Below are 15,018 nucleotides of genomic sequence, written 5' to 3'. Positions count from 1 at the left end.
CTACATGAAAAGTTGATTACCATCCTAGGAGAAAGTCTAGATCTAATTCAGTGCCTTCTCCAACAGTGAAGCTTCCATCTGTCTTGTTCATTTCAAGTGCAAAACTGATTTAAACCATCATTTTCTCTACATGGTCTAACTTGGGTCCCACTATTAATAAGAAATAGAATTGTAAGTTGTTGGCTTCAATTCTCTAGTGTCTTAGAAAGCAGGACAATACAGGTACAAAGCTAGACCTGCAGAGGTCGCATAAAAGGTCTTAATGTAGCACTGTGGAATAATCCAATTCTTTAAACCAAAATTGCGATTCATACTATTTATACAGCACTCTCCTCTGAGGAGAACCAGATACTTAGCAGACCCCATCTTAGCCTTCAAAACATGGTTATGAGGAGAAATAGAAACATTTTTATTCTCCTTAAACAGATAGAATAATTAAGGAAAATATACAACATCAACTTTCCAGGGCAAAAGCCAACAAAGAATTTATATCTCACAAATCAATGCACAATTCATAAGATTCACAAAACCAGTGAAAATGAACAGGGGGAAGTATTCTTTACAATTCATGAACTATCTTGAGCGTAAAAACCAAAGATTAAATTGATAGGGTTTCCGATGTGAATTTTTAAAGTCACTGCCTTGAGCGTGCTATATTTAGAAATGCAATTTAAATTGCCACTGCTGCTATCATAGAAATAGTCCTATTCTGAGGCCATCTTTTAATAGGAAGGAAAACAGTCTGCCCTTGGAGGCTGCTGTGTGTGGGCCTGAGACCAGGCTCAGTCCTGAAGAATATCTACTCTCATGAAATTTCCTTTGATATCCAACTAGCTCATGGGAATGGAAAGAACAGGAAGACTTTCTCTGCATTTTAAAGAAGTTTGAAACTTAAGCCTACGTTAAATTTAAGTGCATTTCTCATCAAGTGAGGAGCAAAATAAATTTGTTTGTATGAACAGCTATGCGGTGTACAAATACACGTGCACACGGGACATTGCCTCAGGCGGACGCAGTTTAGGAAATGTAATTAAATAGCTACTTTCCACGTGCTCTGACTCTTCCATTTACTAAAAGGCTAAAAATACATTATCTAGGAACTGAAAGTCTTTGGCCTTGAACGTTTGTAAGATCACCTTGGGTCTTCCGAGTCATGTTATATTGGAGATGAGAATCCTTTCTTAGTATTTTGTAATTTACGAAACAAAACCGAAGGCGCCCATGGAGAGCACCTGCCTCGTGGCTGTGACCACACTCCATCATCTCCCATCCTATGCTCGGGGTCCCCAAGCCCTCCTGAGCATTTCTGCGATACATGGCCTATAAGTCACTTTTATTTTCCTCGATTCCTAACACCTGCTAATGAAATGCCGCTTGTCTGCCGTTCCCACTTCCACACGTGAATCCATCGTTAAACTCTCAAGGATTGACTTTTTTAATTTTTGCAATAGAAAAATTCCACTCGCCCCACCAAGTGAAGTCTGATCATAATGCCTTAAAAACTCATCCGACTCAGTCATTCCGCACCTGTTTTTTAATCTTAGATTCCAGCGTGGGGCGCATGGCCGATTTCAGCCTTAGAGCGGTTTGTGAGGCCATTGCACAAAAGCTGACCTGTGCGTGCTGGGGTTTCTGTCAGCTCCACCCCACACACCCCTGCGTGACCCACGCACTGGTCACGGTGCTGTGCAAGAGCAAGAGGAGAAGACCCAAGGTCGGGTCCAAGAGCCCCACCTGTGGAGGGCAGCCGTTCATGGGGCCAAGTGACAAGGCTGTCCTAACTATCCTCTTGGACACAGAGTGGGATGTCGAATGCTGCCGACATTTGGTTGTTGTAGTTGAGAAGAAAAGGCTGTTCTTGGGGAAGGAATATGGAGTATGTGATTGAATCTTAGAGGACCCAGGGCTGAGTGCAGCTGGGCCTTGGAGGGGACTGGACCGGGGACTGTCCCCAGCCAGGCCAGGCTGTCTCCACCTCACCTCAGCTCGGTATGTGATTGAATCTTAGAGGACCCAGGGCTGAGTGCAGCTGGGCCTTAGAGGGGACTGGACCGGGGACTGTCCCCAGCCAGGCCAGGCTGTCTCCACCTCACCTCAGCTCCCCACAAGCCCAGCTCCAGGCTGCTGTCCTCAGGGCAGGAGCCACCTCATCCCATGCATTACACATGTCCCTGTCCCAGCCACATTCAAAGGTGAACAAGAGCAGTGACAACAGCGAACGTGTACCCGGCCTTTCCCGCGTCCCAGGCACACATGGCTCCACCTGCTTCAACTGTGTTCACGTGGCTAATCCTCAGAACTCCCTGTGAAGCACAGACTATTCTCATTTTGACTAGAGTAAACTGAGGCACAGGTATAAAGAAATGGCCCCAGGCCTCACAGACAGAAAACAGCGTGGCAGAGCGAGGATTTGGTCCCCAGCCGCCTGGCCTTGGTGCCCCCACCCACATGCGATGCTGTCTGGTGCCCACAACTGCCAGGGGGTGTGGGCTTTTTTGGGCCCGAGGACTCCACCTGACTTAACTAAACTTCATTCATGATCATCACCCTGTAAACACAGAACGTGGATGTTACAGGAAGCAAATACAGAGAGTGGGGAAAACATTCGTAACAGCTTTGGGGTGTCGGCTTTTCCCGAAAGGACTGTGGGTGGAGAAGAGGGCTCCCACCTGCAGAGGTGTGGGAGCCCCGCTGTTCTGCCCACCCTGCTGCTGCTGGAGTGTGACATTATGTCCACCCACACCGAGCGCTCGGCACAGCAGTAAGGGTCGCTGCTCCGTTTTATAGTTTCTTAGGGTGGCCTAGATACTCCACTTAAACAGCACTTCTTGGTGACCATTGATGGTTTCTTTTCCATCTTCGCCTCGGCAGTTCACCTGCTCATTGAGAGTCACCCTGGACGTTTATAAGATGCACTCAAGTTCCCCTCGCATGTGGGGCAAACACAGGACAGATGGGGATGGACGCCCTCCACCCTACAGAAAGCTCAACCCCTCCTCTGCGACCCTAGACAGCAAGTGTTCTAGGAACCACACTTGGTGTGTACAGAGAATCCAAAATAGTTTAGAGAAAACAGCATAGAAGGTAAGCAGCGACCCAAGGTCAAATACTTCTCCACAGGTTACTATTAAGTAACGACCTCAGCAACCTCACTTTGAAAGGACATAGGAAACTAAGATTCTCAAAGCTTAGCTTATAATTTCATTCTGCAGAACTATTAATCTCAGCTCTGATGTCCTAACTTTCAGGTCTGCGAACCTTGGCAAGTGGCTCCGACCACGGGGACCGCAGATGCAGGAAGTGTGCGTTGAATGATGTCCATCTCGCTACCTCCTCCTGCACAGATTCTCCCACTTCCCCACGCTGCCCTCAAAAGCAGTGAAAGACACTAGAAAGAAAGGCGACCTACGTTCTGCCCCGATTTAATGGTAGAAATTTAATACACGAGAATTAAAAGAAGGCAATTTGGAATGGCTCCTGCTTCAAACAGTACTTTTTAAGAAAAGCGAATACACGATTAAATATTATTTGACTTTTAATGAAGATCCACTAGAACGAAGTTGACCTTATTTCTAGCACTGAGGACTGAGAAATTATTTTACGCCATTAAAATTATTCCTGTGGTAAACACTTCCTTAGCCAGATGTTGCAGGTCAACATGGACAGCGGTAAGTCAGTTTGATAATAAGCACCCTTGAGATCATGTGCTCAACATGACGCCGTACCTCTGGGGCTTTCCTCTTAAAAATCCATAACCCCAGTCTAATCACAACATACACATCTCAGCAACAGAGAGAGAGTCTACAAAACACCTGACCTGTCCCTCCTCAAAGCTGCAAGGTCGTCAAAAACCACTACACTGCCAGTCTCTGATTCTTAGATTTCTTCCAGTAGCCTCAAATCCCCAGTTTTCTGAGCTCTCCCAGACCTGTTTTCTTTTAGAATCAGACAAATTTTTTTCAGGCCTAAGGAAAGTCTGAGAAATGGTCACAGCCACGAGGAGCCTCGGGAGACATGATAGCTAAATGCGACGTGGTGTCCTTGATGGGATCCTCAAACAGAAAAGGGACAATAGGCAAAAACTAAGGAAATCCGAGTAAAATGTGGACTTTAGTTAATGATAATGTGTCAATATTGGTCCTTTAAGTGTAACCTATGTAGCATAATGTGCCTAAGGTAAGAGATTGATACTGGGAAACTGGATGGGGGGTATATGGGGAATCTGTACCATCTTCCCGATTTTTCTGTAAATCTGAAACTAAAAAGTATATTTAAAAAAATCATTCCCAGTGATTTCTGTGTAACCTGAATGGGTAACCAAGTGTTTTCACTTAGTAGCAGCAACAGTTCATTGAACAGAACAGGTAACAGGCTACAGCCTGTGCTCTCTGGAGTTGGGGCCGTAAGCAGGACATCAGGACAAGTGTGCAGAGTGGAAGGAGGAAGGGGACGAGACACCCACAGAGGACCCAGGACACCCTAGGACCTGCACTGGGCACATCGCATGTACTGTCCAGTGCCTCTTTACTAAATCCAGCTGAGGCTGTCGTTATCCACATTTTGCACACACACAAAAAATTGGTAACATTTGCTACATGTTTCTCAGGGCCAGATACCATGCTAAACGCTCAAGGTACATTATCTCGTTTCATCCCCTTTGTTTCTCAGGGCCAGATACCATGCTAAACGCTCAAGGTACATTATCTCGTTTCATCCCCTTACAATCCTGTTTTATTATTCCTCTTTTACAGATGAAAATCCTAAGATTCAGAGAAGTAAGCTTCCCAGAGTTTCTTCAGGCCAGATACCATGCTAAACGCTCAAGGTACATTATCGCGTTTCATCCCCTTACAATGCTGTTTTATTATTCCTCTTTTACAGATGAAAATCCTAAGATTCAGAGAAGTAAGCTTCCCAGGACCTCACAGCTTGTACGTGGTAAGGCTGGATTCAGACTCGAACCCCGAATGCGTCTGCATCTGGGGTACAGTGTTTCTAAAACTGTGACCTGAGATCACCCCCACCATGATCACCCGGGGGTGTGACATGCAGATCCTGGTATTGCCCCAGCCGTGGGGGAAGCCACATCCGACTCTGGCTTGCATAGGTGAGCCCCACGCACGCTCCAGCTTTCTGCTGCTGCTCAGACATTCTACTGAATTTGCTTTCTGGGTTATCCCTAGTGGTTACTGTCGGTTAGACCTGTGTGTAAATCTGTGTAAGCAAATTAATCTCCTGACCCCATTACTACCCTGCATCCGGCATCCACGCCAAGCCCCAGTCTTTCCAAGCTCTCCCAGACCTGTTTTCTTTTAGAACTAGATCAACTTCTTTCAGGCCCCAGGGGTACTGTGCCCTATCTATGAGTGTGTCATTAATAATTATTAATAATTAATAATTAATAATAATTCTGCATTTAAAACTGAACTATGCAAAGTGTTGTAGAAAAATTTCATTTTCATCTCACTATCTTCTAGTTTTAACAACTTGCTGAAAATTTTCCACCTGTACTCCTGGAAGGAAGCAGAGAAGGCAGTCAGTCACTCTAAGAGAGAGAAGTGGCTGAATTTATTAAAAACCACCTCCCCAGACATGCACAAAGTAGTGTAGTTTGCAAAGCAGTCTGGTTTCCTCGACAGCATCTCACGAACGAAAATCAGCCTGGGCTGGAGACGGCCGCAGGCTCGAGAACCGTCTCTGTGCCCCAAACCTTGGTCCACTCTCTGGACCGTCTCCTTTCTGAAGTTTCTCATCTATTAATTGGAGATGATAAATCCGCCTTCTAGATACCCACGTGGTCAGTCAGATTGCAGGAGGAAATGCTTTATAGCTACCATGTTTTCTTTCTTCATTAGAACTACTGGAGAGAGAGATGCCAACTCAGATCAGGGCTGAATTGACTTAGAAATCTGTGTAAGCGAATTAACGACAGCGATACATGTCGTTAGATGTCTGGCTACACAGGACAGTCAGCAAAGTTGCTTTTTACCATCTCACATGACACACTCGCTGAGATGGAAGAATGGCGGTCTCATCTACTCCTGTAGGAACACGACGGCAGACTCCAGCTTAGAGCAGAGGCAGAGGGGTCACAGCAACGGGCCTTCCAAACCCACAGGGTAACACAGCTGCACTTGGCAGACTCCTTACTGGAATGTTCTGCGTGATATCTGAAAGTATGCTCAGGAAAGGAGTGTGGAACAGCATACAACACCCCTCTCCCAAGTCACCCAGAAAAACAGCCACTCTGAAGTACGGTTATGAGAAAGGAGAGTTCACCCAAACGGGAGGACAGTGATGTGGCACCTGGGGTGGGACGGAACAAAAACCTTGAGAGCTGCATGCCTCTCTCCCCCACCCGCCCAGACTTCTGACCATAATCACAACAATACATCTAAATACCCTCATTATGCTGCTTCCACTTTTCATGACATTCAGACTCTAGGATCAAAGATGTATCACACGTAAGCCAATTATACAGAACAGAGGAATAACAAGATAGCAATGCACACCACGTGACTGTCCAATTATAAGCTTTCCTTAATTGCCATGAGCTAAACATGAGCTATCACAGACTTAAAATCAGTCCTAAATCCTGGACATGAATTTTTTAAAAGCAAATCGTGCTGAATTCAGGGTGCACAGTGCATAATGTCACAGTCCAAGTTCCTTTCACTGGAAGGGCTTTTCAGGGGCCCACAGGAGCTTGCCTCAACAGAGGGGAGAAGTTTACTCCAAGGGCTGGGGAGTGCATCTGGCAGGACACTCAGTGCAAAGGCACATGGCCAGGGTGCCTGCAGGTGCAGTGCCTGCCCCACAGCACCCACAGGCCACCACACATGAGGGGAGGGGGCGGTGGGGTCAGAGGAAACTGTGTGTGCTTCAGAGCTTGTCCAGGAATGCCAGAGCACCAGTACATCTGCATCGGGGATTTCAGAGTCCCAGCTATGAATGAGCCCAAAGTTACAGGGAGGAAAGGTAACAATATTATTTGCAAATGTGGCAAAAAAAGAGGTCCACTTCATGTAAAAGGAATAATGATTCAGGGAAATGCAAATTAAAACCACAGGTGTCATCACCTCACACCTGGCATTTATCAAAAAGACAAAAGGAGAGGATGCAGAGAAAAGGGAGCCCTCTACACTGCTGGTGGGAAGGTAAACTAGTACAGCCACTATTGAAAGCACGATGGAGTTTTCTTGAAAAATAAAAATAGAACTACCATGAGATCCAGCAAGCCCACTGCTGGGTGTACATCCCAAAGGCTGTAAAATCCGTATGTTGAAGAGACACCTGCACTCCCATGTTCACTGCAGCTCTACTCACAATGGCAAGAGATGGAACCAAACTAAGCGTCCGTCAGCAGATGAATGAATGAAGAAAATATAGTATATTCAAGGGCACTCCAAAAAGTCCGTGGAAAGATTCATACTATCTTTTAATTCTATGTTTCCACGAATGTTTTGAAGTTCCCTCATAGGCAGAATCTAAAAAAGTCGACCTCATCGAAGCAGAGAGTAGAATGCTGGTTACCAGGAGAAGGGGAGTGGTGGAGAGGGGACCCGGGAGTGGCTGGCGAAAGGCCACCATAGTTAATGTACTTGAAAATTATAGCTGATAATAACGTGCTTGAAAATTGCCAAGTAGACTTCCAATGTTCTCATCAGCAAAAGATAAGTGTGGGAGGTGATGGGTATGTTGATTAGATTGATTTATTCACTTCACCATGTATACATACATCAAAACATCACACTGTACCCCATAAATATATATGATAAATTAAAAAAAAATAAGAATAATGATTCATACCCACCTACCTGACATTACTAACAGTAATAGCTTACATCTACTGAGCGACCTCTATGTGCCAGGACTATTGTAAGCACATTCCATGGATTATTCCATCCCTGTAGGCACTTTCATTAGCCTATGTACACATAGGGAAACTGAGGCACGGAGAGGGCCAGTATCTTGGTCAGTTTTAAATATTCAAGTGGTGGGATCAGGAAACAGGTGAAAGGCTGACCGCAGAGTCTGCAGTCTCCCCACCCAGCTGCTCGGTCTTTCCTGACATGGACCCGGCAGGATAGGAAAGACCTCCACGCACTCCCTGTCCCCACCCCGTACACTCCCCACTGCGACCCACACCTGGCTCTCAGATCTAGTTGGAACAGGCTGAACAGAAGCGACTCCATTTTGTTAAAGTTCTAAACTAAAGGTTTTTTTCTTACTCGCGTAACCTGAACTGCATAGTTTGCAGCTGGACATTAGAATACCATGATCCTTGTTCACATGAGGCTGGAACATAAAGACTTTTGCTCACACTGTACACAGCGTAATTGTAGAAGAAACTGTTAACCCAGGTGGCCACTCTTTACTAGCTTACTAACTAGACCTTTTTGAGGTTAACAGGAACTGAGTCTGTGACTTGACTTCATGGAGGATGGTCACCGTGAATCAGCTCCCACCTGAGAAGCTCTTTGATGCTTATTTGCAATTTCATGATTACGCCTGCACGTCCCTGCTTAGATCACCATGAATCGGCCCCCTACCACCTGTCCCTGTGAAACCTTTGGCAAGTAAGGGAAAAGCGGAGATGGTCTTTGAGACATGAGTTCACCATCTCCCCGGGCTGCCAGCCTCCTGATTAAAGGCCACCTTTCCTTACACCAACACCTGTCTCTCGATTATCGGCTACTGAGCAGGCAAGCAAATGGACCTTTGGGGTTTCGGTAACATAGCCACGACTTGGCCATCGTGCATGCATATTTCTATTTTCATATTCAATACGTAGATATAGATACAGGTACAGACACAGATGTGGATATAAACACAGACTTTGTCTTTTCAGTGGGTTCTGGCCTTTCCTTCCCTGTCTTCAACAGAGGCAGACCAGACAAGCCACTTCCCTACATTTCGAGACTTACGTGTATTGGCGAGGCGGGGTCAGGCTGGACGCTCTAGAACACAAATCAGAAGTGTCTGTGTCATCACCTCATGATCTCAAGCCTACATTAGTGAGAGCACACGTTACTGCTAAGGACGGGACGGGTCTTGCCTTTAGCAGGGAGTACTGGCAGCTGGCCATGACCAGGCAGAACAGGAGCACCCACATGTCCTTGCAAAAGCCTCGGCTCAGGGTCAGGAACCCGAGCAGGGAAACCAGGACAATGAGCAGAATCGCCAGCACGTTCTCCTTGACGTCTTCAGTTCTGTGCAAAACAAAGGAAACAGAAGGTGAGCGTGTCCGTTCCTAAACAGAGAGCACCTGCACGCAGCAAAAGAGAAGGCGACAGCGGCAGCAGATGCTCAGCAAGGCTTTGCACTTGCTGACAAGATTTTAAGGTTTCTTTCTTTCCCCATTCCTGTGTTTCATAAACAAAACCCATATTTTAACCCCAGATTTCTGTTATTGAAACAAATGAAACAGAATCCCATTGGATCTCCTTGGCCAGTAAACTGAATTTACTGGGAAAAGGCGGCTACGATTCCATCCACAACCATGAAATGTGTTTCAGATAAAGAGCTTTGCCGGCTCCTTTTAATGGAAGGGTTGGGGTGGGGGGGGTGCATTAACACCTGGCAGAGCAGGAAATCGTTTCCAGATGCACTCTCTGGAGCTGGAGTTGCTGCCCAGTTGCAGACACAGGGAGAGCTCTGGCCGGAGAGCTCGGGGGACACTGCACCCTCCCCACAGTGTGGGGGGCTGGGCTGGCTGTGTCACCACCACGTGGTCTCCGTGGGTGATGGTGGGATTCCGTAGGAGATGTAGGCCAGAAAAGTGGGCTCATCTGGAGGGCAAGTGTCAGCAGGCGGGGATGCAGAGGGCCAGGGCAGGGAGTTTCGGGATACTGACAGGAAGGGGCCGAAGGTCGGGATCATGGAACCTAGGCAGGACAGGGGGGCAGCAGAGGACAGGAGGACGTCCATGGGTCAGCGTGGTGGAGACGAGTGGGGAACACTGAGGGGCATATGAAGGGTGAGAGGGACCCAGACAACGACTTCAGAGGTGGGGACTTCTGCGGGGTGGGATATGAGAGGCTGAAAGGGAGTAAGGCTGCAGCAGAATCCATGGCAGGAATTGGGAAGGGAGCCAGTTTGCCAAGGGAAGCAAACTCATTCCTTCCCTCATGCAAGGAAAGTGCTCGGCGCTGCTCTGGCTGCTTGGGATTTGCCAGTGGACAAAACGGTGAGGCTTCCTTTCTAGCGCGTGGTGCCAAAAAGTATTAAAAAAAAGAACTAAGGGTATCATGTAATATGTGAGGATGATACGTGCCACAGAAAAAGGAAGACAGCAGGTGAGAGAAAGGCGAGGGGCTGCCAGTGGACAAAACGGTGAGGCTTCCTTTCTAGCGCGTGGTGCCAAAAAGTATTAAAAAAAAGAACTAAGGGTATCATGTAGTATGTGAGGATGATACGTGCCACAGAAAAAGGAAGACAGCAGGTGAGAGAAAGGCGAGGGGCTGGCCACGCGGGGATCTGGGAGGACACTCCAGGAAGACGGGGGTGCAGGTGCACAGGTCTGCAGGCTGGAGCAGAGCGTGGCACGTGGAAGAACACAAGGGCCAGCGCGGGCGGAGAGGACCCGCAACGGTAGCAGGGGACAAGTGGCTGGATCACCCGGCCTGTGGGCACTGAGAGCAGTTCGACTTTCACTCTGAGCAGAAGGGGGAGCTTCTGCAGGGTGGTCAGCAGAGCAGCGACATTTAAAAGGCGCACTCTGTTGTGTTAATAGTGTACAGGGAGAATGGGCAGAAGAAGGGAAGATGCCACCGCAGTGACGCCGAAGAGAGATGAGATGATGGCTCAGAGCAGGGTGGTCACATCAGAGGTGGAATGATGCAGTGGAAGCGTCTAGAAGGAACGGTGGACACGACTTCCTACGAGAGACTGAATGCGGGTGTGGAAGGAAAGAAGCCTCATGGATGACTGCAGGATGTTTAACCTGAGAAACTGGAGGGATGGGGGTGTCACTGCTGTGATGGGGAAGATCCCAGGGCGAGGTTACTTGCAGAAGGTTGAGATAAAGAGCTCAGCTTTGGGCTGTGGTCATGAGATGTCCCCTTGAGATAGAAACACAAGACTAGAGTTCAGAAGATGGGTCCAAGTTGGAGATGTAAATCTGAGAGTCACTGGCATATCGACCGTATTTAAAGCCACCAGACTGAATACAATCACCAAAGACAAGAGGGAAGGTAGAGGAGGCAAGGGCCTAGAGCAGTGCAGCACCCGGCGCCACCAACAGGAAGAGGCAGAGGGACCCAAAAGCCACCCTTCCTGTGAAGGAGCCACCCGACCTGCAAGGCAGAAGGAAAACCAAGGGAGAGTGGAGCTGTCAAAGCTGCAAGTGGACCCATGAGGAAGGACGGGGCCAAGGTGACAGGGAGCAGGGCAGGTTCAGTGGAGCACTGGGGACAGGGAGCTTGACTACGACAACGAGAGGCTGGGAGAAGAGGAACTGGAAACAAGCACAGGAGACACTTCCAGGAGCTTTGCTGCAAAGGGGAGCAGAGAACGGGGCCAGCAGCAGGTGAGAGTGTGGGATCAAGAGGACATGTAAGGGGCCGACCCTGTGGCGCACTCGGGAGAATGCAGCACTGGGAGTGCAGCGGCGCTCCCGCCACGGGTTCGGATTCTATATAGGGATGGCTGGTGCGCTCACTGGCTGAGCGCGGTGCGGGCGACACCAAGCCAAGGGTTGCGATCCCCTTATGGGTCACAAAAAGGACAAAAAAAAAAAAAAAAAGTATAATCAGATGAAAACAACAGAATTGCAGAGGGATTGTTTTTCTGTAAATGTGTACCTAGATTAAAGGATAATACGTTCTGGCGACAACTGTGATGACGAGTTCAGTTTGAGGAGCATGAATGATTTCCTCTCTGCTTGCCATGGGGTCAGCTCCTGCTCTGACTTTATATCTCAGGCTGCATGCTTCCTCCTCAGGAAAGCCTTTCCCAGCCACCAGTCAGTGTCCCTCATCCCCCAGGCTCCTGCGTCTCGGCTGTCACGTGTTTCCCCCATGGCACCTATGACGGTGGCATGCAAGCTCCAGCAGGACTGGACATCACTCTGTGCCCAGTGCCCAGCACCGAACCCAGCATGGGGAGCTGCCTGGGTAAGTACTGGTTGAATGAATGCATGAAATGTTGAAACAATGCACAGATGAACGGCTTATTTTTGCTGCTGACCCAGAACACTGGAAAACACCAAGGTGTGCTGCAGGAAGGGTAGTCATGGAATAGGAAGTAAGAGAAAAATAAACAAGGAGAAGACAGCAAGTTGAAAAACAGCTGAGCGGGATGCACAGAGAACTGAAGACACAGGGAAGGCTGCAAGTAGGAACCGCGAGCCACTGTTCGGAGACTGAGGATGCATTTTTAAGGAAGAACAGCCCGAACCCAAGAGTCACGTTGACAGATGTCAGGCAGAAGACTTTAACCCATGGGAGTTTATAGCAGTGATCAGCTCGGCTATCGGCTATCGTGCATGCCAGGTCTGAATTTTAGTGTCTGCATTTGACAACATCTACTTCAGCTACCCTGATTTTATTTATTTATTTTTTATTTTTCCTCTTTCTGGGTTCTGGGCCACATTCCATGTAATCATTAGCATAATAATAACGACGACTAATATTTTAGGAACTCTTTGTATGAACTAAATTGATGTAATCTTCACAACCTCCCTGAGAATTGGTTATCCCCATTTAACAGACAGGAAACTGAGGCACAAAGAGGATTCACAGCCATCCTAAGATCACAGTGGGGACTAGATTTGATTTCCAGGAGCCAACTCTGGAGCCCAGGGGCTCCCCACACCAGCTGAGGGGTCTACGGGTAAGGGACTGGGGCCGACTCTAGATGATCCTAAGCACAAAATTTAAAAATCCATTGGGACTTGCAAGAAAGGTGATTAAAATCGAAAACCTATAAACTTTTAAAAAACTACAGAAATCTTCCTTATCCTTCTCTTTAAGACCTCAGTTGGATTTTCAGTTTTTTTTTTTTGGTCTTTTTTTTGTCTTTTTCCGTGTCCGGCAACAGATCGCAACCCTCAGTGTCGCCCCCGTACTGGACCGGGGACTGGCAATGGGACCGCAACCCTCGGTGTTGCTCCCGCGCCTCGCTCAGCCAGTGAGCAGGAACCGGTCTGTATGTGGGATCCGAACCCTCGGCGGGAGCGCCGCCGCGCTTCCCAAGCGGCGCACTATCCAGTGTGCCACCGGGCCGGCCCCTCAGTTAATTTTTTTATTCCAAGTAGATTTTAAAATAAGAAACATGGAAGTCCACAGAAATATTTGTTTTAACAGAAAACACAAAATTCAAAAACTTGCCTCACCTAACGGAATGCATTATCTTGGATTATTAGTTAAATATTAAATGTTCCTCTTAAGTGTATGTGCATAGTGTTGTTAGAAAAACCATCATAACTCCATTCCCTGACTCGTGGGTCCTGAAATTTACTCTTGTAATTTTGCATGATGATAGTTTCTGCATGTGTGATCACACCATTTAATATGTCACCACAACAAGTAGTCTCTGGGGACCAAGACAACAAGGCAGGTAACCAGTCTCCCCACCCCCCACCCCACGCTGGCACTGAGCTATGAAACAGCATTTGCTTAGCACAGCATTAGTAGCAGCATCTTGAATTTTCAAAACCATCTAGTCAGTACTACCCAGTCCTTGAAGATTATAATACTGTCCTTTGCACATCTTGAGGCAGGGAAGTCCCCTACCCAGCCCCATGTCCATCACGCCTTAACCAACCTCCCCTTTACCTTGTCCCCTGCCAGTAACCACATCTCCAGCCCCTGCAGCATTTTATCTCGACAGGTAATGGTGAGATAGGTGAGACAGAGGGAAAGGGTTTAAAGGAACGATTAACGTCCAAGTTAAATCAGAATCCAAGTTGTCTAGGGAAGAGGTGAAATCACTCCATTTCACTTGCCCTGTTCTCCCCACGCCCACACCCAGTCAGGCCAGGCCCTGTGCTACAGAGCTTCAAGCTTTCCTGTAGAAATGAGCCAAGACATGAGTAGGCCAAGTGCAGTACTGTCCCCAAAGCTAGCCTCAAATCCAAACCATGTCACCCAGTTCTCATACCTGCCATTGTAACTGCTAAATTATAATTATTTAAGTTGTCAGGGTCTTACTGCTTAGACTTCAGGATTGCTACAAAGCAGGGGTGCAGTCTGAAAACCTCAGCGTGTGGCCACTTTCTGCTCAGAAGCATGCACACGTGCTCCATACGCCCCCCACGTGTCGTTCCGAGTGCACGCTCCGCAGCTTACCGATCAAGTAACTCCAGCAAGGTAAGTCGATCGTACCAGACTTTAATCCACTTGCCGGGGAAAATGATAAATTTGTAAAACTCGTCTCGATTAAACTTCCCTTGTGTTGAAGAACGTGATGAGTCTTCCAGATCCTGACTCACATGCTTTTTAGACACCAAAAGAAACAACAGAGAGAGGCTTTCACGTTGGCTCGCTATTGTCACAGATGTACATCGTAATTTAAAAATACAAAAAAGCAGAGGTGCAAAGTCTGAAATGTAAACCAACATATTTCATTTAAAATGGATTCTCTAAAAAAATATATAATGATCAACGAAAATGCTCTTTTATAAACGTACATCGACTCTGTTACAATGCACCATTAAAATTATGCTACGCATCACATTAAAACAACACTGTTCGTTAAGGTCAAGAAACCACCATAAAAATAACACTTATGAAAACTCCTAAATGACTTAATTTTTGAAAAGTGTGTTAAGGTAATGTTGAGATAAATATGCAAATATCTAGGTCATTGGTGAAGCCTGCTACGAGAAAAACTGAAATATTTATTGAGAAAAATCTGAACCGATGAAACTGAAACGTGGAGAAATTTAGACCCATATTTTAAAAGTTTCAAGCCCAAATTCATCTCTGATTAGCTCTATTCCAGTGGGATAGAACTCAATTTTGAAAAAAAAAATTAATCTTCATGGATTTGTTACTCAAATACTTAATGAGGGAT

The 15,018-nt window shown here is 47.0% G+C and overlaps 1 protein-coding gene across 1 annotated transcript in view; it reads right to left on the bottom strand.

The window, feature by feature from the left end:
- The window catches only part of LOC103603099 (pecanex-like protein 2), a gene marked incomplete at its 3' end in the record, with an annotated part of 149,955 nt that overhangs the window by 48,563 nt on the left and 86,374 nt on the right, over positions 1-15,018 (bottom strand). The window contains exons 12-14 of the mRNA XM_008587574.1: positions 14,292-14,437; positions 9,059-9,212; positions 8,928-8,960 (exon numbers count right to left, since the gene is read on the bottom strand). Of these exons, the coding sequence (XP_008585796.1) occupies positions 8,928-8,960; positions 9,059-9,212; positions 14,292-14,437 (333 nt within the window). The remainder of the gene's footprint in view (positions 1-8,927; positions 8,961-9,058; positions 9,213-14,291; positions 14,438-15,018) is intronic.

This window comes from Galeopterus variegatus, unplaced genomic scaffold (assembly GCF_000696425.1).
Source record: "Galeopterus variegatus unplaced genomic scaffold, G_variegatus-3.0.2 Scaffold4442, whole genome shotgun sequence".
NCBI classification, from domain to species: domain Eukaryota; kingdom Metazoa; phylum Chordata; class Mammalia; order Dermoptera; family Cynocephalidae; genus Galeopterus; species Galeopterus variegatus.
Note: the sequence above shows the minus strand (reverse complement) of the source record. Positions and strands in the feature narration are given on the sequence as shown.